We start from the raw sequence: 23,943 nt of genomic DNA, 5'->3' as shown, positions 1-23,943 counted from the left end.
ATCTGCTCTCGTTTTGATTTGAATGTCATGACTCGTCCAACGCGGCCTTGACGAGTTCAAACGTAGTAAAAGTAGCGGCAGCGGCAGGGATAGCACGCAACAATGTCGGACTCAACCCTACCAAGAAGGCTCTTGCACCTTCTGTTCGGTAGATCTTGCTGGCCTCCTCCGATACGTACTTGAGCACCAGTGGACCTCCCAAACCTCTGGGAAGGGGATGGTCGCTCAGCTGGATCCGGGATTTGATCACGTCCAAGGGGTAGCACGCTAGCCAATTCAAGATTCCACCGCAACTTCCGCTTAGCATCAACGCCCACACGGGTAGTCCATTCCGCGTTGTTTCGCTGGGGAGGTATGTTCGGAATCCACCTTTGGCCAGTTCGAATCCGGTGTAGAATCCGGCGTACGCGGGGACTTCGCGCATGACTGTTACCCAAAACCCTCTCATAACACCATTCTTGACACCGTATGTCGAGTAGACCTCCTTCGCAACCGCCGAAAGTTTCTTCGACTTTGCAACTTCACTGTTGGAGTTTCGAGAGGTGATCTGTGCCTGCATTCTGATCTTGAACAGCTCGACTGGAGAGCTGAGGATTGAATTGACTCCACCTGCGATTGCACCTGCAGCGGCGATCTGCGGTATCGAGAGGGCCTGTGTTGAAGGAGAGATGAGACGTTTTGCCGATTGGAACGCTGTAAAGAGGAGTGCGTTTTGTGCTGCGATTCCGATGAGAGGCGATGCCATGCCTTTGTACAGTGCGAGGATGCCTTCAGCAGAGACGGTTCGGGTCAGGACGTCCATGGGTCCACGGTAGGTGCCCGGTGATGCGATCTGCGAGCGTACCTTGACCGTGTCGAGCGGTTGTCCTACCATCACCTGCGCCGCTCCAGCCAGTGAACCAGCAATTAGATCGCCAGAAGGCAATGCGAACGGTGGCCATGGCTCGCCGACGGTAGGAGAGGACATCTTGACGCACGAGTGGCAAAGGCCATGCAGAAATCCGTCTGGTTGACGTCTGATGGACAGATGTCAAGGTTGAGAGGCTCAAACTTGGTTGTCACAAGAAGATTCGCGGTTATCCAAATTCAGACGAAGCATGTGGCCTGAGCACGTCATTTCGCATTTTCGATATGAAATCTCTCAGTCCTCCTTCATTGCATCAGCTATCACATACATTGTAACTGCATCAGAAACCGGCACGGCTCTGGTTGCTCATGCACGCGGTGACGATGTTCAAGCGAAAGAAAGAATGCAAAAGGTCCGTGTTGCACGTCCTGGACAGAGTAGCCAGGCAAAAGAGGATGGTGGACGGGACTAATGCTCGTTCGTGACGATACTGAAGCAAAACGAGGTATGGAAGGCCTAGAAAGAGCGTAGTGTAGGCAAAGGAAGTCACAGAATCTTCCATCAACGACCGCATAGAGAGATCAGATCAAGCGGGTGTATCTAGTGAGCCCAGAAAGCCGACTCGTCGTCGTTGTCGTCGACCAGATCCGCGGCATGCACTTCAGCCGTGCTGTTGCGAGCGTCCGAGATGTCGACTGAAGCAAGACCATGTGCGTGCCCGCGAGTGGGCGGATTGGCGAACGGATCTTCGGGCAGGGAGTCTTCTCCACCGTGCAAGGGTCTCTGCTGCGGCAACCTCGTTCCGGGATGAATCGTATCGTATTGGGGAGGCAGTTCCATCAGTCGACCGGACCTGAGGTTAATCAGCTCGTCACCGTTGTCATTGTCGTCCAGCAGAAGGCCGGCATCGGCGTGGCGAACAATGCGCGTTGACTGATCGGCGCCCTCCGACACCTCGGCCCAGCCTCCATTTCTCGAGATTGGCGAGGTCGGAGAGCCAGCCGTCTGCGGTCGAAGCGAGCTGAAGGGAAAGGTGCGCTCCGTTCCACTGACAGGTGAAGTGTTGCTAGCTAGCAGATCCTGATAAGCAGCCTGCGAGGCGGCATCTGGGCGGTATGTGGGACCAGGACCGACACGCGTTGATTTGGTTGATCCGCCGTCTGAGCTGATGGTGCGCGAAGCCACGGGTGGGCTGCCTGTACGGCTTTGCAGCTGCATCTCGTGGTAAGTGGCGCTGTCGTGTGTATGCGGGTCATCCGAATAGAAGCCAAATGCACGCTGGATCGAGTCGGTGGGCGACCATGCATCTCTCGAGCCATTTGGCAGGTTCCCGGTCGTGGTTATCCGTGTGCTGTGTGCGCTTGAAGCGTCTCGTCGTGCTGCAGCATCCATCATGGCATAGTCGTCGGTAGATGCGGTTTGATGACGGCCATTCTGCGTGCCTGTAGCAGCATGCCAGTGATCGTATGCACTTGATGTCCAGCTGCGCAGCGAAGCTCGAGCAGAGGGAGCGTGGGTGAGGGGTCGCGAAGCGTCAGAAATACTATTGCGGTCCGCAGCTCTAGTTTCGCGCGCTCTGGCGGCATTTGAGTCTTGCCGGGTGTCGCTGCGGCCAAAGATGCCCGGCGCGATGGGCATGTTGGGATCCGCGCTGAAAGGCACGGATGGATCATTGTTGGGCAGATCCCATGCGCGAATGTTTTGTTTGCGCTTCTGATGCCTTCGGAAGCAAAACCACCCGACAGCAGCACCAATGAGGCCGATACTCGCGAAAAGGACTACCATGAGGATGAGGAATCCAGCGCCAGAGAGACCTCCGCCGCCGCCCTGGATTCTGCGGCCGTTCTTGATGGTTTCGATGACAGTCACGGTGGCGACCATGCCGCCATCAGTGGTGAGCGATGCTACTGTGGATGTTGCGTCCGGAAAGATGGAAGCACGTGCAGCGGTGATGGTGGGAGCAAAGACGTTGTGCGCATAGTTGGTCTTGGCGATGCAGGAATTGTTAACGTACTCGTTGAGTGCAACGATGTTGAGCTTCGAGACACCACCGTAGCCGCCAGACGCGCGACTGTCGGCCATGGTCATGAGAAAGCGTGTGCCGCCCGTCATGGCGACTTGCCAAGTCATGTTGTTTGTAGTGCCCGAGGGAGTTTGCACATTGATCGGAGGGGCGGACTCGGGCAAGAAGATGGTCGTGATCGGAGGAGCGTAGCTGCCGTTCCAGAAAATCTCGTAATCTTGACACATGGATGCCGGGTGTTCCGTATAGAAGTAGAAGGTGGCGTCGTACTGCACAGAGGGACATGTATCACCGATATTGGGACTGAGCGCTTGAACAAAGCTGGAGGAGTTGGACATGAGACCGGTCGAATCGGTGACCGAGACGATCATGTTTGGATTGGCGGTGTTGCCGTTGTAAAAAGGGACGCTGTACTGGTAGAGCCACAGATCCTTGGTGGCGTCATCGTAGGATGCAGGAAGGCTGATGGTGACGGGCCAGTAGTCCTCGATGCTGATCATGACCGTGTAAGGAGGCGTACCTCGGCTTGGGTCAAATGTGATATTCATGGGCTGACACATGGTTGGCTGCGAGACTTGCACGTTGACATTGTGATCAGGCGGGCCGTTTGAGGTGGTAGCTTCGACAGCTTCGGCGGCGAGCTGCTTATGAATGACTGCGTCTGGAGACCGTCGATCCGGTGAAGCTGTGGGCAAAGCGAATGTGGTAGTGTTTGAAGCATACAACGAATCAAAGCTACGAAGCGCTGGGGTTGGAGCAGGAGGCGCAATGGCGGCCACGACGGATACAAGGCACGCGCAAATCAGCGCCGGAAGGAGGATAAACGCGTTGCCTCTCGATCGACTCGCCCAAGGGCGTGACCTGGCATCATGATGGGACAAGAATTGAGCATCGTTGCCCGAAGCCGTACTAAGCGCTCGACGTGATTGAACTCTAATCGGTCGTATGCCCGAACAGGTGACCTCAGATGCATCAGAAGGAGGACGACCGGTCCTGGTCGTTGACGTTTCGCCTCGAGCGGCGATGCCCGTCGACGCGGCATCGTATGATGATCGTCGGCTAGAGCCGGCGGCATTCGAGCCGCAACCACACAGACACGGGCGGTCGCGCATGGTGATGGCAGTTCTCGCGATGGGTCTGGAGCGTATTGGGACGAGACGCCGTGGTGATTCGATTTGTGACAGATGCCTGCACAAGCAGTAGCTGGGTCTTTCTGGAGCTGAAATTAGAGAGAGAGCATTCCAGACGCCGTGAAGACACAAGCAGATTCCGGTAGGAGACGCTGAGAAGGTGTCCAGCGGTTGGGTAGGATGGGTGGGGGGATGAGTCTAGCGACAGCCAGCGACTGAGAGGCTGGCCTTGGTTGGAAGCGAAAGTACCGCCGGCCTGCTTGCCAGTCAGAGGAGATGTGGTCGTGAGGGTGCGGGAAGAGAAGAGGAGGATACGGACCACGATGAAAAGACCGAAGGAGGTATGACGGCGGAGAGGAGTTGCAAATCCAGGAGAAGCGCGATCAGGGGCTGGAGCAAGGTGAGGCGCAGCTGAGCCACTAGCGGGCGTCGAAAGAAAAGAAGGCGCTTACAGACGTGAGTCAGGGAGGACAAGCGACCCCAAGAAGCCCTTGGTGCACGCAGGCGGCCAGGGAGACAGAGGGACAGACAAGCGTATCCGTTGGAAACGATTTGCAGATTGCACCGACACGCGGATCAACAGAAGCCGCTCAGTTGGCGTGACAAACAGAAGCACTCTGCTGTAGCACCGCTGTAACACCAGCAGCGGGTGCCTTGGGACCAGACAACAAGCAAAGGGTTCGAGCTTTTCCAACGCAGAGGATGCGAGCCGAGCCAAATTGCCAGCCTTTTTGGTTTCCCGACTGCAAGCGGCGGAATAGCCGAGGCTGCAACGCTACCGAAGCAGCACTTGTTCCATGGCATGCGAAATTTTCTTTGAACAGGCGATTCCACCGCTGCCTCGCTGCTGCTGGCGTCGCAGAGTGAGGAACATGCACGTCGCTCGGCACCGTGGCTCTTTGCATGAATGTGTAGCAAGCTGACGGAAAAAAGGTGGTCAAGTTGGCTGGCCATTTCTGGATGGCATGCCTATACTATCCATTGTATGTGTAGCATTGACGCAGCGGTGTTTGCGAGCTATCAAAAGCAAACAATCGGAAAAACAAAGAGTACAAAGGTGATGCAGATACAGTGTGGCCGCATATAAGCCGACAAAGGCAAAATACAGATCCGATACGGTTCCAATTAGGGTGGGCCTGCCAAGCGATAACTTGGGCGACGTTTGCTGGAGGAATATCGATGCCGCGTAGCTGGCGTCACAGCCGCCATCAAGACCAGCTCAAAGTTCGATGTTGTTGTCAAGAGTGACCATGACGAGGACCGTGACGGTCGTCGACTTGGCTTCCCTTTTACCGCAAGGTCGTGAGAGCGGAGGAAAGGAGTAAAAGCGCGTTTGGACCTCCCATAGCAGGTTGCATGCTGCATGTTCACACTCGACAAACGCATCGATCCATCAACTCGGTCCGGCAGGCGCTTCTTCAGGGTGACATATTGCTGTGATTGCCTTTGAGGCATCGAAAATAGAGGGTGACAGGGACAAGTCGATGAGAACAAGAGATTGTTGATGGTGATGATGCCGACGGGCACGGGTCTAAAAAGAGGTTTCCATTAAAACAAGAGTACGAAGTGAAAGAAGGAGTCACGCTCAGCACGGACGGCACCGAATCGTTCCGTGTATACGACGGCGTCTGTCCGCGCAAGCAAGCCAGGCAAGCAAGTTGTATCACAAGATACCGCTGTCCTTGAGCGCATTGGTGAGGATGGTCTCCTTGACCGCTGCAAAGACAAGACGGATATTGCTGGTATCGGTGGCCTGGGTGAGATGTGGGTAGATGCTCAAGCGCGCACGGTTGGTTTGTGTGAATCGCCAGAGAATGTACTTTGCCGCCTTGTTGATGTCCGGCCCGCCGCTGTACTCTGGGAAGTACTTTGACAAGGGCTGTTTTGGGATCTTCTGCTTGAAGATGTCGATTTTGTTGAGGAAGAGGATGACCGAAGTGCGCAGGAACCATCGACTGTTGACCACCGATTCAAAGAGGACCAGCGATTCAGCCATGCGGTTCTGACCGCTCTCCTCCAAGAGCACCTGGTCGTATTCGCTCAGCGCGACACAGAAAATGATAGACGTTACCGCCTCGAAGCAGTGAATCCACTTTTTGCGCTCTGAACGCTGTCCTCCGACGTCAAAGAGGTGTATTGAGAGCTGACCCATGTTGAATCGTGTCTCGCTGATGCCGGTTGTTTTCGAACGTGCACGAAGCACGTCGTTCTCGTTGGGGACATAGTCGGACTGGCCGATGCGGTTGACATTGTCGAAAAAGTAGGCGGCACTATCCATGAGATAAAACTCGCTGCTGCGCTCCATGATGGCGGGGATGATGGGGTCCTTCCAGAGCGAGTCGACCTTTCTCGCCATGGTCTGCTCGAGCGTAGCGCCCGGGTCGGCATCGACTCGATACTGCAAGATGGCGTCGACATTCTCGCGATTCTCTGGCATCTCGGGCTCCATCTTGAATTTGCGAAGAGCAAGAACGATGGCCTGAGCTGAGTCGACCAAGTTTTTGATGACGGTGAGTCGATAGAGTAGCAATTCGTCCTTGGTGTAGCCATTCTGGTGAATGATCTTCATCTGCTTGACGATCGTCGACTTGCCCGACTCACCAGAACCGAGTAGGAGGATCTTGCATTCCTTCTTGAACTTGCGGCTGTCCTCTTCGATCTGCTTGTCAATAGCGACACTCCTGTCCTTGGCATCCTTCTGGTCTGTGGAAGACAGGCAGTTTCCCATCTTGGCGCGGTTTGGGCCTGCTCCGGGACAAAGGAGGGGTGTGAGTGCGACTGTGGGAATCAGTGGTGCAGCTCGAGCTCGTGCCGAGACTGCCGATCGAGCCGTCCAGTGGAGATGCTGGATCTGGGTGTAGGAGCAGGCTGCGTGCTTCAAGAGTTGCTCGAAGATCTATCGAGACGGTCCATGAAAGTTGAAAGTGATTAGTGTTTTCGCCTAACACGCCTTATCGTGGTTCGTTTCAGTCGCCCAAGGCCAAGCCGGCAGAAACAGCTTGAGCAGATGCGTAGACCTCCGAAGTGCTGGTCCGGGTGGTCAGATCCACGAGCCGGTCGCAGGATGGCGCCGTTTAGCTGTGTCTACACCGGATCTGCAGCGCTCGGTTGGATGTGGGCGCCGATGTTGGCAAGGTCGCTCGCTGTGACTTTCCGATGCGGTGCTTCCGGATAGCCACGCTAAAAAAGGCTTGGCGGTAAGTTGGAACGGATGCGCGTCGCAAAAGTTGTGCTGCTGGCAAACTGCGTTGTCGACGTGAATCTGGCGAGATCAAAGCAAGTACGAGATCAAGGATTCGTTGCAGCAGCCGAAAGCACGGCAGCGGCAGTGTTTGTCGGATGGACCGATTGGGCAGCTCCTGGCGAAGAGAAAGGCGCAAAGAGCTAAGCAAGCCGGCGCTTTGTGAGCAGTGCCGTGTGATGGCCGAAACAGCGCAAAAGTGGACAGCAAGGACTGACAAGCAGAGGACCGAATGATCGAGCGAGAACAGAAAGCGGAGGGTAGAGCAGCCGCGGTCGTCTCGTACACGGAAATGTTGGCTGACGAAGAACGAGATGCTCGGTAGCAGACGGAGAGGAGGCGGACGTGTCTGGTATGAGAGGATGGACGATGGACGAGACCCGAGCGCGAACGACGTAGAAAGGACAGGATGCGACGCGGAGGAGATGGTGGGAGGTGCTAGCGTAAGGGTGAAATCATCAAGAGCTAGAGAGAGAGGGGGATGCAGAAAATGAAGCCGAGCCAGACGACGACGGATGGAGAAGTCTCAATTGTGTTGCCGTGCAGTGTGTCTCGCAGACGACGCGGTTGGATTTTCGTCCGGCGACTGGATCTGTTGTGCCAAAGGGACAAAGAAAGGCACGGACGGTAAGCCGAGCAGCCTCCGTTAAGCAGCAGCAGGCGGCAGCGGCGGTGACGGTGGGGAGCAGCTACAGTGTTTTTGAATAATGTGCCGTGCTGGCTGGTTTCACCCATTTGGGAGCGAGGAGAGACAGCCGCTCTGGAGAGAGAGAGAGAGAGAGAGAAAAAGGAAAAAGAGGCGCCAGTGAAGCATCTGTGGAACGTCGAAGTTAAGCGAGCTTCTTGGAGCAGCGTTGCAGCTCGGCCTTCGACTCTCTCAAGTCAACAAATTCCATCCAAGCCGTCAACGAGCCAAGGTACGAGCCTCACGTTCCAAGCGCAGTGGACCGGACAGACAGACAATTTATTATTAATAAATATTGTAGCGAAATGTAGGTTTAGGCTCGAGGATTGCCGCGGCCCAAGCAAGGTGCAATTTTAGAAAATAAGAGGGGTTTTATAATTTGATATTTTTCATACTCTTGTGCGCCCTTTTTTGCAATTGGAGATCAGTAGCCCGCATGAGGCTGTGAATCATTGATAAAAGTGTCGAGTGGTTTCCATCGAGGAGGAATCGAAAGTGACTGGACATGGCTTTGCGGACTCTGAAAAAAGTCGATAGCCGCCTTTCTCATCTGGCCACCCCCTTGTGCCTCTGTCGCCGTTGCTTTTTCTTTTCTGTTTTGCGCTTTCTTCCGACTTGATCAAAGAGACAGTTCAATTGCGGACAAACATTGATCGCTCGGACACATTTCTACGCCGGGTCTTGAGCTCGTCGATACTGTGCACTAATGGACTGGATGGCGGACCAGACGATGATTGCCCTTGTCGTGATCTATGCGTGTTCATAGCAGGCCTTGCACCATCTATGGATTGGCGTCGAAGACGACTTCGGTTGTCGTTCATCAGCTGGCGAACTTTGCGCCCAAAATCAGCCCATCCGTCACGCCCCACCTCCCATTGCCGGGCGTGCGTTGGATTGACAGCACGAGCGTTCGGTTAGCGCTTGAAAGTTCTGCCTTGACCAGCAGCCGGCGCGCTTAAATGGCAGCGTGTGCTCGCCTACAACCGGCCTTGACTCGTCTCTGGTCCCTTCTGCACCGCTTGCTAGCTCGTATCAACCTAGATACTACCAATTCCAATCGTTACGCGAGGCGAAGCGAGGCGAGGTATGGCGCTGCGCGCCTCGTCGCTGAAACCCTGTTTTCCTGAACCGCTTCTCGCTTCCATTGTAGCAATGGTGCCGACCTGCATTGTACATGTCTTCGCGGTTCGGTTCCATATCCATCACGATATCACGGGCCTTCGCGAAAGCTGGCGTCGGCTTAGCATGCAACCATATTGCATCAATCAGACGATTACTTCTCTACTCGTCAGAACCGATGCGCGTTCTTGACGCGGCTCGATACTACTTTGTGCTTGGACCCATCGTTTTCTCTTGAACCCATTTCGCTAAGGGCTTGGCGCCATTCGTGACTTGCGCTTCCGACGCGGTCCGCACCCTAAACGGCAGCGGCACCTATCCAAGCGCGATGTCCGATGGCATGCAGGACTCAGTCGGGAGGAGGGTCTACTGTGTGAGTCGAAAATTCTGCCTGATGTTGTTCCTCTTACCTTCCGCCGAAATAATGTCAAGTAAGGGGTGAATCGGTGTTCCTGGTACCTTGCTCCTGGAAGCATCGTCAACTCCCGAATCGGAAAGAGGCCAGAGATGCACATCTCTTGAGCTGTCCGATGCAATGCGCTGCAACGGCGTCTGGTCGGATCCTCGAGCGGAGTTCCAAAAACCTTGTTCGCGGAGCTGCAAAATTGTAATATTCACTTCAGCTTGGACAGGCCAAGCCGCACCGAGCACGACGGTTGACTGCAATCACACTGGACTAGACTGGCCGCAGGCGACCACGTTGCTGGACCAACAACAAACACTAACCTGCAACCACGTTGCACCATCACCTTCCACCAACGATTGATAGACAACGTTCGACCGGAATCTTCAAGCTCATGCTGTCGTCAAATTGTTTGTCAAGCCAAGACACCCTTCGCACTTCTTCCTGTCTCGAGAGGAACTGCTGCAGTTTGCTTGAGCGTGTGCAAATGGCTCCGAACGCTGTCCGCCGGATCGAGACGGGCACTTAGAGTGTCTAGACTAGTGACAGCCGTTGCATGTGATCCGCCCCTGCACCGGGGTCTGATATTGGACCCTTGCATACATCTAGACCGCACCACCCTCTCGCACAGTCTGAGTTTGATATCTACTGGTCGTCACGGCGAGTGTGCACACTTGCACTTATGGAGTCTTACATCATGTTCACATGCTTCGCTTTTACCCTTGCTGCTGCTGCTGCTGCTGCTGCTGCTCCTCTTGCTGAAGCAAGGATGCGTCCTCTGCTGCGTCAGCGACGATCTCGACAAGCTGATAGATCGTCACGAGTCCGATCTGTCTCTTCCTTTGCGACTCCTTTAGCCTGTCAATCGCCAAGAATGCAGCAGGTGCTGGCAAAGATCCGAGCAGATCTGCATGATGCGCAAAGTTGGCTCCGCTACCGCCTTCCTTTGTCTCCGCGTGTTCATCAGCCGAAACGTGGCCCGTCTTGTCATCAACCGGGCCTCGCCTCGCTCCTGGAGTCGAAGCCCCACTTCCGCTGTAGAATCGCGATGACGCCGCTCTCTGCCTAGCCACGAGCACATCCTTGTTGCCGACAGGAGTGTCTATCCCGCCTTTCGCGCCCGCGCTGTCCGCAACGGCGTTGCCAAAGACCTCGAAGAAATCCTTCTTCTGAAGCAGTCGACGCGCGAAAAAGTCGGAACTCATCAGCTGCACAACATCAGAGTCGCGCACCGAGTATCCCGTGCCCGCGCCTTCGCTCGTCATCCTCGAATAGCGTGCCAGCGACGACATGGCATTTGACAGCGCTGTGTACGAACGCAAGAAGCGTGACCCTTCCCCATCGTCTTCCTCCTTGTCTTTGCCGCGTCGTCCAGGACTCTGCTCGCCGCCACTCTCGCTCTCTGCTTCCTCCTTGCTGGCTCTTAAGCGCGACTTTGACCGCGTTCGCGCGAGCGCAGAGACAGACTTGCTCCGCCCTGCTGTTCCTCCAGCCTGTGGTGCCTGCGACGTCGATCGTGAGGCCTGCCGCGACATTTGGCGCGATGCCTGACGCGACGCTTGGCGAGACGAGACGCGCGATTGGGCATACAGATTGAGAGACCCGCCAAACACAACGAGCTCATTGTTCGGTCCGAAAGAAGCTCCCATCCTCCTGGGAGGTATCTTGAGTCCGGGCAGTATCTGTTCTGCCTTGATCGACATCGATCGTGCAGGTCGGAACGCCAGCGGCTCGGGATCCGAATCAGAGTCCGTCGCTATCGATCCGCCGCCTCTGCTCGTGGTGAGCTCGACCTCGTCGTCATCATCGTCTCCGTGTGGCTCACCGTCGTCCAGCGACTTGATCGGCTCCCCGATCAGAAAACGTGCGCATACCTCGATGCACGGCCGCCCCGCTTTCGCCGCTTTGGTCGAGAGACGCGACAATCCGCGCAGCAGGTACGCACGCGTCTTGAGACTGATGTTGGCGCCCCTCTCCAAGTCGAAGTGTGGCGGTCGTCGTGGATAGCTCGACGGGAACTTGATTTTGATGCGCAAGAACGCCGGTTCGTGGTCGGCCCATGGACCGTACATTGTCAGCACGCACATGCGACGCGTAAGCTCCACCTTTTCGAACACGATGCGCGGCAGTTTGCGATTGATGCTGATGATCTCTTCTCCTAGCCCCTGCGCCGTGTAGCCTGTGTCGACGTCGGTGTCGTCTTCCGTGGTGAGCCCGCCTCGACCGAAGGCGACGCCCCCGCGCTTACCTCTGTTGGCAGCCAGGCGAGGCGGTCCGATGCCATCCGAGTCGCGCGTCTGGCTAGTCTCTCCACCCGTTTGATCCTCTGAAAGATTTCTGTCGTGGTCGGCTTCCTTCTCCAGACGCACGTTGGCAATCCATTCGATCGGGTCTACCGCAGCAGCGGCTGCACGACCCCTGTCCAACCGCATAGCTGCGCCCACGCCCCTCTTGCCGTCTCGGGGGTCGGACCTCTTGGATTGCTTACGGCGTTCCTCTCTCCTGGCGGCCTTGTCCTTGTCCTTGCGCTCGGAATGCTTCCTCGAATGCTCACGGGCACCACTGCGCTCTTCCTGTATCGGCAGCGGACGCGCGGACGATCTATTCTGCGTCAAAGACCTTTGCTTGGCGGTCGCACCAGATCCTCCGATTGACTTGTTGCGAAGGTTGGCAGGTAGCTTGAATGACGAATGGCCGCCGCTGTGTTGGGATGCGCTGCCCCCTACGTGTGTTCCACTGTGAAGCGAGCTTCCAAAACGACTCATGTTGCTCTCGCCCGCTTGCTTTGGCAACGAGCGCGCCAGCTGAGTGGTGTGGACGCGGTCGGAACCCTTCTCAGATGCTCGCTGTCCCTCGACACGTCCCCACGATCGTGCAAGTATTGGGCTGCGGGACAGCTGGTTGAGGTCTGCACCGAGATCGCCATGGCTGGAACTGTGGTTGAGACCCCTCTGTCGACCACCGGAGCTAGCACCGAATGGTGCCAGCGGGCTCGCCCTACCGTCACGCAGCACACTCTGGAAGCCCGATACCGAAGAGCTGTAGGGCGAGGTGGTAGGGATCTTGCTGCCACTACCTTTTCCACTGAGCAGCGAGCGTGTAGCATGCTCCGGTGGGAAAATGGATGAAGTGGTGATGTTGCTGCCAGACGCCTGACTTGCCAGCTGAGCAGCGTCCTCACCAGCCGGGGCGAGGACGAGAGGAGGATCACGATACGAGATGTCTGGCGCGTTGGCTCGAGTGAGCAAGACGCGGATGGGTGCGCCTGGGTTGTGACCCACTTTGCGCGTCTGCTCATCGCTGACGGGCCAGAGTCGCAGTGTCTGATCCTTGGACCAGGTGATGAGCTGGAACTGGCGGTCGTCGCTGCCTCGATCTTGGCCACCCTTAGTTCGGAAGAGGTACTCCTTGACAATATCAGTATGACCGGCAAAAGTAGCCTTTGGCTCTTCGGGCTGGTCCTTGGCCCACATGCTGAGTGTGGTGTCACCGCGCTGCGGCAACGTCATGCAGCCATTGCCGAAGGGAAGGTGACGTGCACGCCAGATTGGCGTCCGCGTCTCGATGACCGACTCTGCCTCGGTGACGAGCTCTCTTGCGCCGATGGCAGCCTGCGAAGTATCGGACGCCAGATTCCAGAATTTGACGGTGCGATCGAGGGAGCAGGTGATGAGTCTGTCCAAGCCGAGGCTGGTGTCTCGACTCCAATCGATGCCATAGATCTTATTCTCGTGCGCCTCGATGGTCGCAAGAGGCAAGGATCCTTTGCGATCGTCCCATATGAGCACCTTGTTGTCACACGTGGAAGCAAGACGATGCTCGCTCGCGCGATTGAACTTGACTTGGGTCACCGCGGCGTTCCAGGCCGAGTAGCCCTGAGCTGGCTTCTGTCTACCGCTTCCGGATCCGTCAGAGCCGCCACTCATGCGCAGATCCCACACCCAAGTCCAAGTGTCGATCGAGCTGGAGGCGACAAGTTCAGGATGGAATGGCGACCAATTGATGTCCGTGATGGCTCTTGAGTGCGCGTGAAGAACGTGCTCGATGGCCGAGGATCTCGGAGCAGATAGTTGCAGTCGGGAAGCGGCGGATGCGTGCGTCTCGGCATACGGTGAGCCAGCCGAAAGAGCGCCAAAGCCACTGCGCGTGCCTCCAGTGACGCCCGAATGCAGACTGTGACTGTTGTATACGCTTTGATAGGTGCTGCTGCGTTGGTTTGAGAAGTGTGCGTTGCTGGGTATGACGGGACTGATGCTGCTGTGGATCGAGCCGCGATGCAGCATTCTTGTCGACGGTGCAGCTGCACGCGGATCCCCGGGTCTGTCGAGATTCCAGATGAGCAGCTTTTGATTGGAGGTGCTGGCGACCCAGTTGCTTCTTGCGGGATGAGGCGACCATTGAATGTCGACAGCGTCCCATGTGGTCATGTGCGCCAAGAAGCGCGGCGGAGCGTAGGGGTCCTCGAGATCGATGATGAAGAGTCCCTGACGAGCCGCGAGCACTACATCGCGATTGGCAGGGCTGATCGACATGGATCCAACCGGTTCCATGAAGGATATCTCGCATGAGCGGTAGAAGGTGTTGGAGGGGTGACGTTGAGAGACGGTCTGCTTGTTTGGTCTTGGTTCTGACGAAGGTATGGGTATGGGTACGACACCTGCCGTAGTGTCTGGGTCAGTCTCGCCGGCGACGGCTCGCTGTGCGTCTCGCCCATCCTGACCAGCTGGAGGCAAGGTCAGAGGAGGCGAAGACACGGCCGCCGATATTTCCGTCGAGGGCAGTGCCGGACTGTCCCTCTCTGATGGCATGCTGGCGGACTAGGTTCGGGTTTCCGTCCGTTGAGGGATCCCTTCGACCTTTGGTTCCACTTCAGCAATAGATTGGCCCGCGAAAGAGCGTCGAGGCGCGAATGGCCTTGATCACAAAGGTGTTGGACGTGAGATCATGTTGGGTGCATGGTTCACCTCCGCATGATAGATATGCCGCGGTTCGACCAGGCGCACTCGGACGGTCCGTGACGATTTTGATGCTGGCTAATCACTGTAGGGATGTCGTTCGACGACTTCGCAGATGCACCGATGTGCCTTGGCTGCTTCGGTGGTCGAGATGATTGTGACAAGGCTTAATGATATGCAATGCCAACATGCTTGCAATTAGGTGGAATGTGCACCGTCCCGATGATCGGGTGAGTCAGGGTCTTCAAAACCCGAATGCCGAATTATTCACTTAGATTTTTGCCAAAAATTTCAGAAAAGACATTCTCGAAAGGCCGCCTGCCAAGGCAGAAGAAAGTCGAAAAGGCGTGCATGGAATTGAGAGGCTTGGACAGCCGCTCGCTTCCTCATCCCACCATCTGTCCTCTTCCACCTGCTCCCATCCATCTAGACAAGGTCTTCACGCATCCGCAAAGATGGGACTGTCAGGACCGAAGCAGAAGCAGCGACTCGTGGGGTCTGCGAGCACCCGTAACACCGCTTGGCTCAACGATGCATCCGCACCGGGACAACGCATGCTCGCACAGATGGGCTGGTCCACAGGCCAAAGTCTCGGCCTCACCATGCCCGGCCTCACAGAGAACCTCAAAGTGGCTTACAAGATGGACAATAAGGGTATCGGTGCTCAGCGCCACGAACGGGAGGCGAGAGCCAACGGCAAGGACATCTGGGTCGGTGGTGGTGGCGACCTCGGCAGCCTCTTCGAGCGACTCAACGCTGCCAATGCCGCTTCTTCGTCGTCTTCTGCGGTAGCTTCAGCATCCTCTCCCGCAGATGGCAGCGGCGACGAAGAGAAGTCAAAGAAGAGCAAGGAGGACAAGAAAGATAAGAAAGATAAGAAGAAGGACAAGAAGGAAAAGAAGGAAAAGTCGACGGACGAGAAGTCAAAAAAGAAGCGAAAACACAACGACTCGGACGATTCTTCTCGAGAGAAAACTAAGAAGAGCAAAAAGGACAAGTCCGAGTCAAAGAAAAGCAAGCGGTCTCTGGAAAAGCAGAAGGCGGATGTGGTGGCTGTTGTGGCAGGTGCAGACCCGACGCTGGCAGCGGACAAGGCAGCAGTCGATGCGATCAAGACGGATATCGCACAAGGCCGGCCCGTCAGAATGGCGCATCGGGCCAAGTTTCTGCGAGCCAAACGCATGGTGTCGGCGAACGACCTTGCGAGTGTCAACGAGATCTTGGGTATTGCATCGACACCATCTTCCTCTGCAGCTGGCACTCCGAAAGCGACATCGGGCACCTCCACCCCAACGACCAAAGCAACAAAGACGTACCCAGGACCCGGAGGTAGCGAGATCCCATTGATGGACGTAGATCGACGCTTGGAAACGGAGCAAGACGCTCGATCTCAAAGCAGCTCATCCGAGGAGAAAGGCAAGAAGAAGAAGGACAAGAAAGACAAGAAAGACAAGAGGAAGGACAAGGACGCAAAGAAGAGCAAGAAGAGTGCGTCTGCCGAGGAGACAAGTGCGCCCACCACCAGCGACGAAGAGGTCGTCGCCGCTGCTGCTGCTGCTATAGCCGAAGAGAAGGAAAAGGCAACGCAGATCGGAACCAATTCGCAAAGTCTCTACGTGTTTGAGTACCTCAACCGTCGCCTAATCATCCGAAAGGCCCAGATCGCAAAGCAGAAAAAGGCCGAGCAGGAAGCCATTTTCGCACGAGCTGCTCGTGTTGGCGCCTAGATACAAAGCATGTAGATCCTACAATCCACGCCTTTTGTGCGTTATACCCCATTCAATGCAATCGCACATGCTCTTAGATGTGCAGTCTTACCAACAGCACCATCGTACGTGTGGTTGTGTATTGGGCAATGCTTCCCGCTCTGCTTTTAGTGACCCAATTAAATTTCGACTTTATCGTATGCCGTTTTTTCTTTCCAATTTCAAAGCACCGCAAAGCTGAGTCTTGGCCGGGAGTCGGTGACTAACATACCGTGTGGAGGTCACCAATCGACAAAGACATCGTCCCTTCGACACCAATCGCATCGACATAGCTCACGTTCCTGCTTCATCGCCTAGACTGGCGACGGAATTCGTCTGTCACAGGCAGAAATCCGCACATTACGGTATCGAAGTTCACTAGCAGATCCAATCCCGAACTGATCTTCGAAACACCAGCAATGTCTTCAGCACCAGCACCGAATCATGGTGGCGGCGTGGCATCCGACTCTTCCGGTCCATCGCACTCGCGCGTGCTGCTCGGTCGGAACGCTGGCAAGCTTGATCCTGTCGAGCATCCACCCCTTCCCGTCGCTCAAGTGGGCGCAGCGAACCGTGCAGCTCAACTGCGAGGCATCGCACTGGGTCTTGGCGGAGGTGTGCTGTCAGCCTTCATCTCTCGAAAGGCGCTGAACCTATCCAAGAACGCAAGCTACCTCTCTGGTCTACTGGCGGGAACCGGCGTAGCGTACATCACTGCGAGACAGCAGCTCGAACACAATCTAGGCGCGGTGGAAAGCGCGGAGAAAGGTCTGCGGACGTCGTTGCGAAACCCAGGCGGAGTCGCAGCAGCATCAGCGTCGGCGGATATGGTTTCAGCAACAGACCAGGCTATGCTCAAGTACGACCTGCAAGCTGGAGACTCGGCGCATCACGAAGGAGGAGTAGCGGGGTTGCACGAGTTCAAGGACAAGTACGCGACCACTCGAGGCGATCATTGACGCAAGAGCACGCACTTTGGTCGAAAAAAGCAAAACCTCGACACCACCACTCCATCTTCGCAGCTTCAGCGTAATGCATGTGTGGCTGCAACTTCATGAGCAACCGGAGCGTGAACAAGCATCGATACGCAAAGCAGTCTGTCATTAGTAGATAAAGCCGTGACAAGTGGCATAAGAGGAGGACGAAAAGGAAAAAATGAAATGCCTCCTAGCCGACTCGAACGACTGACCTCTTCATTACTAGTGAAGTGCTCTACCGCTGAGCTAAGGAGGCGAAGGATGTAAGGGGGTTGCTGGACTGCACATATATATCTCACTGCTTATTCATGTACAGATGCCTGCTGTGAGGCTGCGTCCACCCAGCTAGGGAGGCCGTCGAGAAGAAAGCCAGGGACAGGTCCGGTCTGAGACCCAAATTTCACGCATACATGCTGTGTCAGTCTGAACGATCCTAGCGGGTAAAAGCAAGGATGTCAATTCGAGATTGGCAGTCATACGTCACTTTGTTGCGGCAACGCATAGATCGATTAGACCGTGATGCTCAGAGAGCTTCTTGGAGAAGCGAGGTAGACGTGGGCAATGACGGACGCGAAGTTCGAATTTCACCTTGACACGGCAAGCCGGAACGAGCGAGCTGGAAGATTGTGAGAAATTCACTTTGACCTCTGCAGCATGTGGCGTAGGCGACATCAGAAGGGAGAAGACGCACGAATTCACTTATCGGATGCAGGGATCAGTGATCCACGGCAGCTCCGAAGCAGTCATTCTGCTTCACATGTACCCTTCCGACTTTTGGCACTACACTGGATAAGTCAGAAGACTGCGGGGGCCCGAATGTACAATCCCAAAGCGGGAAAGTTTCCCACAATTTCTCCTCCGGGGTTTTCTTTTGACGGCGAAACCTTCTTGTCGATTAGAGCCAGAGCTAGGGCGAGAGTCAAGCAGAGCAGAGCACGAGCCAATCTGCACGAGTTGTCGGAATTCGCCGCACAGACACTCCACTCGATTGCCACCCTTGTCCTGTGTCTGGATATCATCAAGGTACGATTCGGTTCTCCTTCTTCCTCTTGCACCGGCAGCACTCAATCAGGGACACGAAACGACCGAGGCACAACCTGATCATCCGTCTCGTATAAAGACAGCTTTTCAACGAAACCCTCTACCATTCCAAGTCTCAAGTCTCTCCCTATACGCCAGCATAGATACCCTTGACCGCCACTTCTGCCCATAGCGCCGCAACCATGGCAGCTGCTACTTCATCAGCTCCGGCGCCGATCGACTACTCCAATGCCAATGATGGTACTGGAGTCATCGCAGGTGACCCGTGGCTCGAGCCGTTTGCACCTGCTCTCCGCGATCGATATGCCGTCTATGCCGACTGGGTCAACAAGATCAATTCCTCCGAAGGCGGCCTAGAAAAGTTCTCCCGCTCGTACCGAAACATGGGCTTTCAAATCGACGCCTCCACTCAGGCCGTCACCTACACCGAGTGGGCGCCCAACGCAGTCGAGGCTTCTTTGATCGGCGACTTCAACAACTGGTCGCGCGACTCTCACAAAATGACCAAGGACGGGTTCGGAAAGTGGCACATCACCATCCCACCTCTAGCTCAAGGCCAATGCGCCATCCCGCACGATTCTAAGATCAAGATCTCGTTTGTCCTTCCTTCAGGCGAACGCATCGAGCGTCTCCCTGCGTGGATTCTTCGTGTTACTCAGGATCTCAACGTCTCGCCAGTTTATGACGCTCGCTTCTGGAATCCTCCCAAGGAGCAGCGCTACACCATGCGATCTCCCAAACCACCCAAACCGGACAACATCAAGGTCTACGAAGCCCACGTCGGGATCGCCACTCCAGAAGCACGCGTTGGTCAATTCAAAGAGTTCACAAAGAACGTCCTCCCACGCATCAAGGAGCTCGGCTACAACACCATCCAGCTCATGGCCATCCAGGAGCATGCCTACTACGCCTCGTTCGGCTACCAAGTCACCAACTTCTTCGCAGCCAGCAGCCGCTACGGCAACCCAGAAGACCTGAAAGAGCTGATCGATGTGGCCCACTCGATGGGCATCACTGTCCTGCTCGACATCGTCCACTCGCACGCCTGCAAAAACGTCCTCGACGGCCTCAACATGTTTGACGGCACCGACCACCTCTATTTCCACGAAGGCGCAAGGGGACGCCACGAGCTGTGGGACTCGCGCCTCTTCAACTACGGCCATCACGAGGTGCTGCGCTTCCTGCTCAGCAACTGTCTCTTTTGGATGGAGGAGTACGGGTTTGACGGATTCCGATTCGATGGTGTCACGTCGATGCTCTACACGCACCACGGCATCGGCACTGGATTCAGCGGTGGGTACCACGAGTACTTTGGTCCTTCGGTCGACGTCGAAGCCGTTGTCTACTTGATGCTCGCAAACCAGATGATCCACCAGTACAACCCCAACGCCATCACCATCGCAGAGGACGTCTCGGGTATGCCTGCGCTCTGCCGACCTGTTTCGGAAGGCGGTGTAGGCTTCGACTACCGTCTCTCGATGGCTGTACCCGATATGTGGATCAAGCTGCTCAAAGAATCCTCCGACGAAGATTGGGACTTCGGCAGCATCTGCTTCACCTTGACCAACCGTCGACACCTCGAAAAGTCGATCGCCTACGCCGAATCGCACGATCAGGCACTCGTGGGTGACAAGACGCTGGCGTTCTGGTTGATGGACAAGGAGATGTACACCAACATGTCGGACCTCACCGAGCGCACGCAGGTCATCGACCGCGGGTTGGCGTTCCACAAGATGATCCGACTCATCACCCACGCACTCGGAGGCGAAGGTTACCTCAACTTCATCGGAAACGAATTCGGTCACCCGGAATGGCTCGACTTCCCACGCGAGGGAAATGGGAACTCGTTCCACTACGCACGACGACAGTTCAACCTCGTAGACGACCACCTCCTCCGCTACCGGTACCTGTACGCCTTCGACGCCGCGATGAACAACGCCGAGGACAAGTTCAAGTGGTTGGCGGCGCCTCAGGCGTACATCTCGCTCAAGCACGAATCGGACCGTGTGGTTGCGTTCGAACGCGCAGGTCTGCTGTTTGTATTCAACTGGCATGCGGATAAGTCGTACACGGATTACAGGGTCGGTGTGGACGTACCCGGGAAGTACAAGGTGTTGCTGGATACGGATGAGAAGAGCCTGGGCGGTCACGGACGGGTCGATCATGCCACCGAGTACTTTACGACGGATATGGAGTGGAATGGCAGGAGAAACTTTGTCCAGGTCTACCTGCCTAGTAGGAGCGCTATCGTTCTCTACAGAGCCGGTTGAGGGTGAAACAATGTTCCGTTTGGTGCAACGCAATCTTTGAATTTGTGATCATGGTGACAGAGTGTCAGGTGATGTGAATGTGTGCCTCTCGTAGGTTTGTGCAGTGATGACTGAGAAGGCTGCCAGCCAAAAAAGGCCCACTACTCGTGCAGTGTCGACCTCAACAACCTACACACTCCTCCGCATCCTCATTCATCACCTCTCTCCGTCATTACTGCAGCACATCGTCGTCACCTCCATTTAGCTTTCTCACCAAGCATCGAGAACAAAGCTTGTACCTGCCTCCCAGCCCACTCGCAACTGTCTTGCGCTTTCGGACCCATTCAAGCGCTCTACCACCGAAGGAGGTTCAAGGAGCCGAATTGTCACCTCGGCAGCAGATTACACCCGTGTACGGTCGAGAAGTATCACCACGACTGTCAGAAGCCTCGATCACGCAACTAACCCACACACACGCACGCACACACACACACGCATCTACAACCCCCCAAACCGCATCTTATTCCTCTACCAACCTCTTACTTGGCAGCATTATGCCTCAACCTCTCGTGCCGCAACATAGCGTCCTTCCTACTGAAGTTAGCCCCACACGTCTTGCACTTCCACTCGACCACCGCCGTACTCTTCTTCGGATCGACCTCCTTGCCCAACACGACGCAGTCCTCCAGTTTCAACTTGCCTTCCCGCATGAAGCCAGCCTCTTCCCTCGCGTGGATCGTCTCCCTGTGCCTCGCAAGATCGTACGGTCGATGGAACGCCGTCTGACAAGCGATGCCGGTGATGGGAGAAATGTAGTCGCACTGAGTCGTTCCATCCGCAGCCACGGTCGCGCTCGGCTTGGCAGTGTTGTCGGTCGATGTGCGCGGTTTGGACGCCTTGGGTGCGGAACGCGCGGCGGCCTTCTTCGAGGCATTGGCAGAGGTGCTCTCGGGCGAAGCTTCATAGTCGGACTCATCTCCATCGCCAGTGACGCTGTTGGTCCCCGTTTCGGATTCCTCCTCTTCGCCACTAGCTTCCACCCTGTCGTCCTTGATCGGCAGAGAGTCACCCGAACTGGGCGTACTTGCTGCTGCTCCCGGTCTTTGCACGTTTGCAGCCGAAGCCGGCTGTCTCGACGTCAACAGCGGAGGAGGAGCCCCAATCTCGGCTGCACCTTTGGCGTGAGGATCGCTAGCTTTTGCCGAAGATCGATTCAAAGGGCTCAGGCTGTCCTCATCCTGACTGCTGCCAGCACCTGCCGCAGCAACACCTACATTGACGCTCAAGCCAGACTCTTGACTGCCAGGGATGTACCCGTAACCTCCCAGAGCACCCGGCATGTTCATCCTTGGCGGCGGCAAATACCTGTCATCCATCCTGCTAGAGGGGTACGTGGGACGTGCATGCTTGTCGTCCGTGTCGTCGACTGACTCGGACGATGATTGATGCCCACCTAGGCTAGGCCTGTGAGGGGGACGTGGGCCAGGCTGAGCGTAGCGCGAATGGGGGGATTGCGAATGGTGTGGATGCAGGTGCGCACCAGAACCGTGTTGGTGGTGATGGTGGCTTGGGTATGCCTGACGCGAGTGGTGTTCCGCTTCCTGTCGTTGCAAGTAGGCACCTCTCCTGCCGTTGCGGTCGTCCTCCGAGTCGCTGCTCGACGCCGACACGTCAGAGAAGCGAGGATGTTGCATGTGCGCCTGGCGGAAGGCCCACGGCTCGTTACGAACGTGGGACCAAGCGCCGCTTCCCGCACTCGAGGTGCGTTCCTTGCCCATCAGCGGTCGCGATGGCATCGCGGAAGGCGACGCAGGCACGCGACCGTCCGATTTGGTCGGATAGTTCAGATACAGGCTGCTGGGACCGCCGCGGATCATGCTGGGTCGCATGTTGGGTGGGTAATATGGCCTCTCGTCCTCGTCGTCATCGGTCGAGATCGTGTCGCCGCTGTCGACGGGGCTGAAGAGGCTGCTTTGAGAGCCCGACTCTTGACTGACGGATCCACGACCATCGCTCTGGCCTGGATAAGGGGATCGTCCGACGGTAGGCTGCTGAGCGGTGGGAGCAGGCCGCTTCTGATTCTGATAATGATGCGGCCTGGCCGTGTCATTCCTGCTCATTGGTACCGGTCGTACCGCATAGCTAGGCTCGCCGGTAGATGATCTGGCGCGCGGAACATTCTGTTGCGAGGTCATCCGAGGCGTGTTGCTTCCGCTCTGCGATCCCGAGTAGAGCGACGAGCCTGACTTTGCATCGGACAATCCCGGCGGTACGGTTGCGAAGAGACTGGGCATCTTGCCGAGCCCCGAGTGCGAGAGAGCGTTCTCGACATCGTCATAATCCAAGAACGCCTCCTGAGGGCTGACGGTGAGACCGCTGGATTCGCGTTTGAGCGCCCTTCGTTGACCGGGGCTGTAGCCGTTGACAGGTGCACCGACAGGATCAGCGGAGGAGGCCATGGATACTGGACCACCACGTTGAGCGAGTTGGCTCTGCGACATGATAGGTGGTGGCATGTGTGGTCGTTGCTGATGCGGAGATGGCTGAGAATGCTGAGATTGCGGGGACTGTTGAGATGATCGGAACTGCTGGGACTGTGCGTCGCGCGATGCTTGGCTGGACTGCGACTGTCGAGCCCAGTCGGGCAAGTAATTTTGCGAGTGACGTGCCGGTGGATACGACATTGGGCCGAAACCGCCTTCGAAGGTGCTGCTTCGTTTACGAAGCTCGGCAGGCCGATGCGCGACTGGAGGCATCTCTTGGTTGGTATCGGCAGGAACCTGCGGCTGCCTCTTGATGGGCTGGCCAGGCTGAGCCTGTGACTGGCCTCCGACCTCATAGTCGGGGAAGAGACTGAAGGACGGTGCAACGCCTGCCTGCATGGGATCGGACGATGCCGAGAGCGGGCTGGTCTGCATGTCGTTGTGTCTAGGCGAATAGTCGTGCTTTTGCATGATGTCGCGGAGGGGACCTTTGAAGGCACGAGTGTCGACTCCGGCGAGCTCTGCCCGGATCTGTGCCTTGACACGTTCCTGCTGTTCGCGGGTCATTGCGGCTGTTGCCGGCGAGGCGAGAGCAGAGGCCGCACTGTCGGGGTCGTACTTTGCTGATGGCATGGAGTCGCCCAGGCTGAGGTCGTGCATGGGAGCACCCAAGCTGCCGCTGGGCGGATCGGGAGGAGTGACTCGGTCGTTGGAAGCTTGGCCTGATGAGCCTTCTCTGCTGGACCGTGAGTAGGAAGAGGAGGTTGCATATACCTCGCTCTTCTGGCGCTTGCGTCTTGGTGCACCTGCATCGTCTATTGTGTCTTGTTGGGGGGTGACAATGTCATTGAAGTTGGGCGACTGGCGCGGCGAGCGGTGCTTGCTGAAAGAGCCAAGGATGGGTGCGTCGCTACCCGACGACGGTGTTGAGAAGGGCTGATCGCGAGGAACGGGCGGTGTGGGTTCATCAAAGAGGATGAAATCCTTTTGCGGGCCTGTCATCTTGGCTATCGAAGCCATCGCGATGACTCACGGGCGGTTGCCG

The 23,943-nt window shown here is 56.3% G+C and overlaps 9 protein-coding genes and 1 non-coding gene across 10 annotated transcripts; 3 read left to right on the top strand and 7 right to left on the bottom strand.

Moving 5' to 3' along the window:
* Positions 1 to 25: 25 nt before the first annotated feature.
* PHSY_003660 (hypothetical protein) lies at positions 26 to 874 on the bottom strand (the record flags this gene model as incomplete). The annotated part of the gene is made up of 1 exon (XM_012334278.1): positions 26 to 874. One exon carries the CDS (start codon positions 872 to 874, stop codon positions 26 to 28), a length of 849 nt encoding a protein of 282 aa, XP_012189668.1.
* Positions 875 to 1,447: 573 nt separating this feature from the next.
* PHSY_003659 (hypothetical protein) lies at positions 1,448 to 3,982 on the bottom strand (the record flags this gene model as incomplete). The annotated part of the gene is made up of 1 exon (XM_012334277.1): positions 1,448 to 3,982. One exon carries the CDS (start codon positions 3,980 to 3,982, stop codon positions 1,448 to 1,450), a length of 2,535 nt encoding a protein of 844 aa, XP_012189667.1.
* Positions 3,983 to 5,663: 1,681 nt separating this feature from the next.
* PHSY_003658 (GPA3-like protein) lies at positions 5,664 to 6,728 on the bottom strand (the record flags this gene model as incomplete). The annotated part of the gene is made up of 1 exon (XM_012334276.1): positions 5,664 to 6,728. The coding sequence occupies one exon, from the start codon at positions 6,726 to 6,728 to the stop codon at positions 5,664 to 5,666; it is 1,065 nt and encodes a 354-aa protein (XP_012189666.1).
* A 346-nt stretch (positions 6,729 to 7,074) lies between these two features.
* On the bottom strand, positions 7,075 to 9,560 carry PHSY_003657 (developmental regulator FlbA; the record flags this gene model as incomplete). The annotated part of the gene is made up of 2 exons (XM_012334275.1): positions 7,075 to 7,359; positions 9,456 to 9,560. The coding sequence occupies 2 exons, from the start codon at positions 9,558 to 9,560 to the stop codon at positions 7,075 to 7,077; spliced, it is 390 nt and encodes a 129-aa protein (XP_012189665.1).
* A 604-nt stretch (positions 9,561 to 10,164) lies between these two features.
* On the bottom strand, positions 10,165 to 14,256 carry PHSY_003656 (hypothetical protein; the record flags this gene model as incomplete). Its single annotated transcript, XM_012334274.1, has 1 exon — positions 10,165 to 14,256. One exon carries the CDS (start codon positions 14,254 to 14,256, stop codon positions 10,165 to 10,167), a length of 4,092 nt encoding a protein of 1,363 aa, XP_012189664.1.
* Positions 14,257 to 14,858: 602 nt separating this feature from the next.
* PHSY_003655 (hypothetical protein) lies at positions 14,859 to 16,130 on the top strand (the record flags this gene model as incomplete). The annotated part of the gene is made up of 1 exon (XM_012334273.1): positions 14,859 to 16,130. The coding sequence occupies one exon, from the start codon at positions 14,859 to 14,861 to the stop codon at positions 16,128 to 16,130; it is 1,272 nt and encodes a 423-aa protein (XP_012189663.1).
* A 437-nt stretch (positions 16,131 to 16,567) lies between these two features.
* Positions 16,568 to 18,226, top strand: PHSY_003654 (hypothetical protein; the record flags this gene model as incomplete). The annotated part of the gene is made up of 2 exons (XM_012334272.1): positions 16,568 to 17,079; positions 17,791 to 18,226. 2 exons carry the CDS (start codon positions 16,568 to 16,570, stop codon positions 18,224 to 18,226), a joined length of 948 nt encoding a protein of 315 aa, XP_012189662.1.
* PHSY_007618 lies at positions 17,310 to 17,381 on the bottom strand. The gene has a single exon. It is a non-coding gene; the product is annotated as a tRNA-Thr (tRNA).
* A 122-nt stretch (positions 18,227 to 18,348) lies between the features above and the next one.
* PHSY_003653 (alpha-glucosidase) lies at positions 18,349 to 20,436 on the top strand (the record flags this gene model as incomplete). The annotated part of the gene is made up of 1 exon (XM_012334271.1): positions 18,349 to 20,436. One exon carries the CDS (start codon positions 18,349 to 18,351, stop codon positions 20,434 to 20,436), a length of 2,088 nt encoding a protein of 695 aa, XP_012189661.1.
* A 518-nt stretch (positions 20,437 to 20,954) lies between these two features.
* On the bottom strand, positions 20,955 to 23,900 carry PHSY_003652 (transcription factor; the record flags this gene model as incomplete). Its single annotated transcript, XM_012334270.1, has 1 exon — positions 20,955 to 23,900. The coding sequence occupies one exon, from the start codon at positions 23,898 to 23,900 to the stop codon at positions 20,955 to 20,957; it is 2,946 nt and encodes a 981-aa protein (XP_012189660.1).
* Between the last annotated feature and the right edge of the window lie 43 nt (positions 23,901 to 23,943).

Source organism: Pseudozyma hubeiensis (genome assembly GCF_000403515.1).
Source record: "Pseudozyma hubeiensis SY62 DNA, scaffold: PHS37, whole genome shotgun sequence".
NCBI lineage: Eukaryota > Fungi > Basidiomycota > Ustilaginomycetes > Ustilaginales > Ustilaginaceae > Pseudozyma > Pseudozyma hubeiensis.
This window is presented reverse-complemented; position numbering and strand designations above follow the sequence as displayed.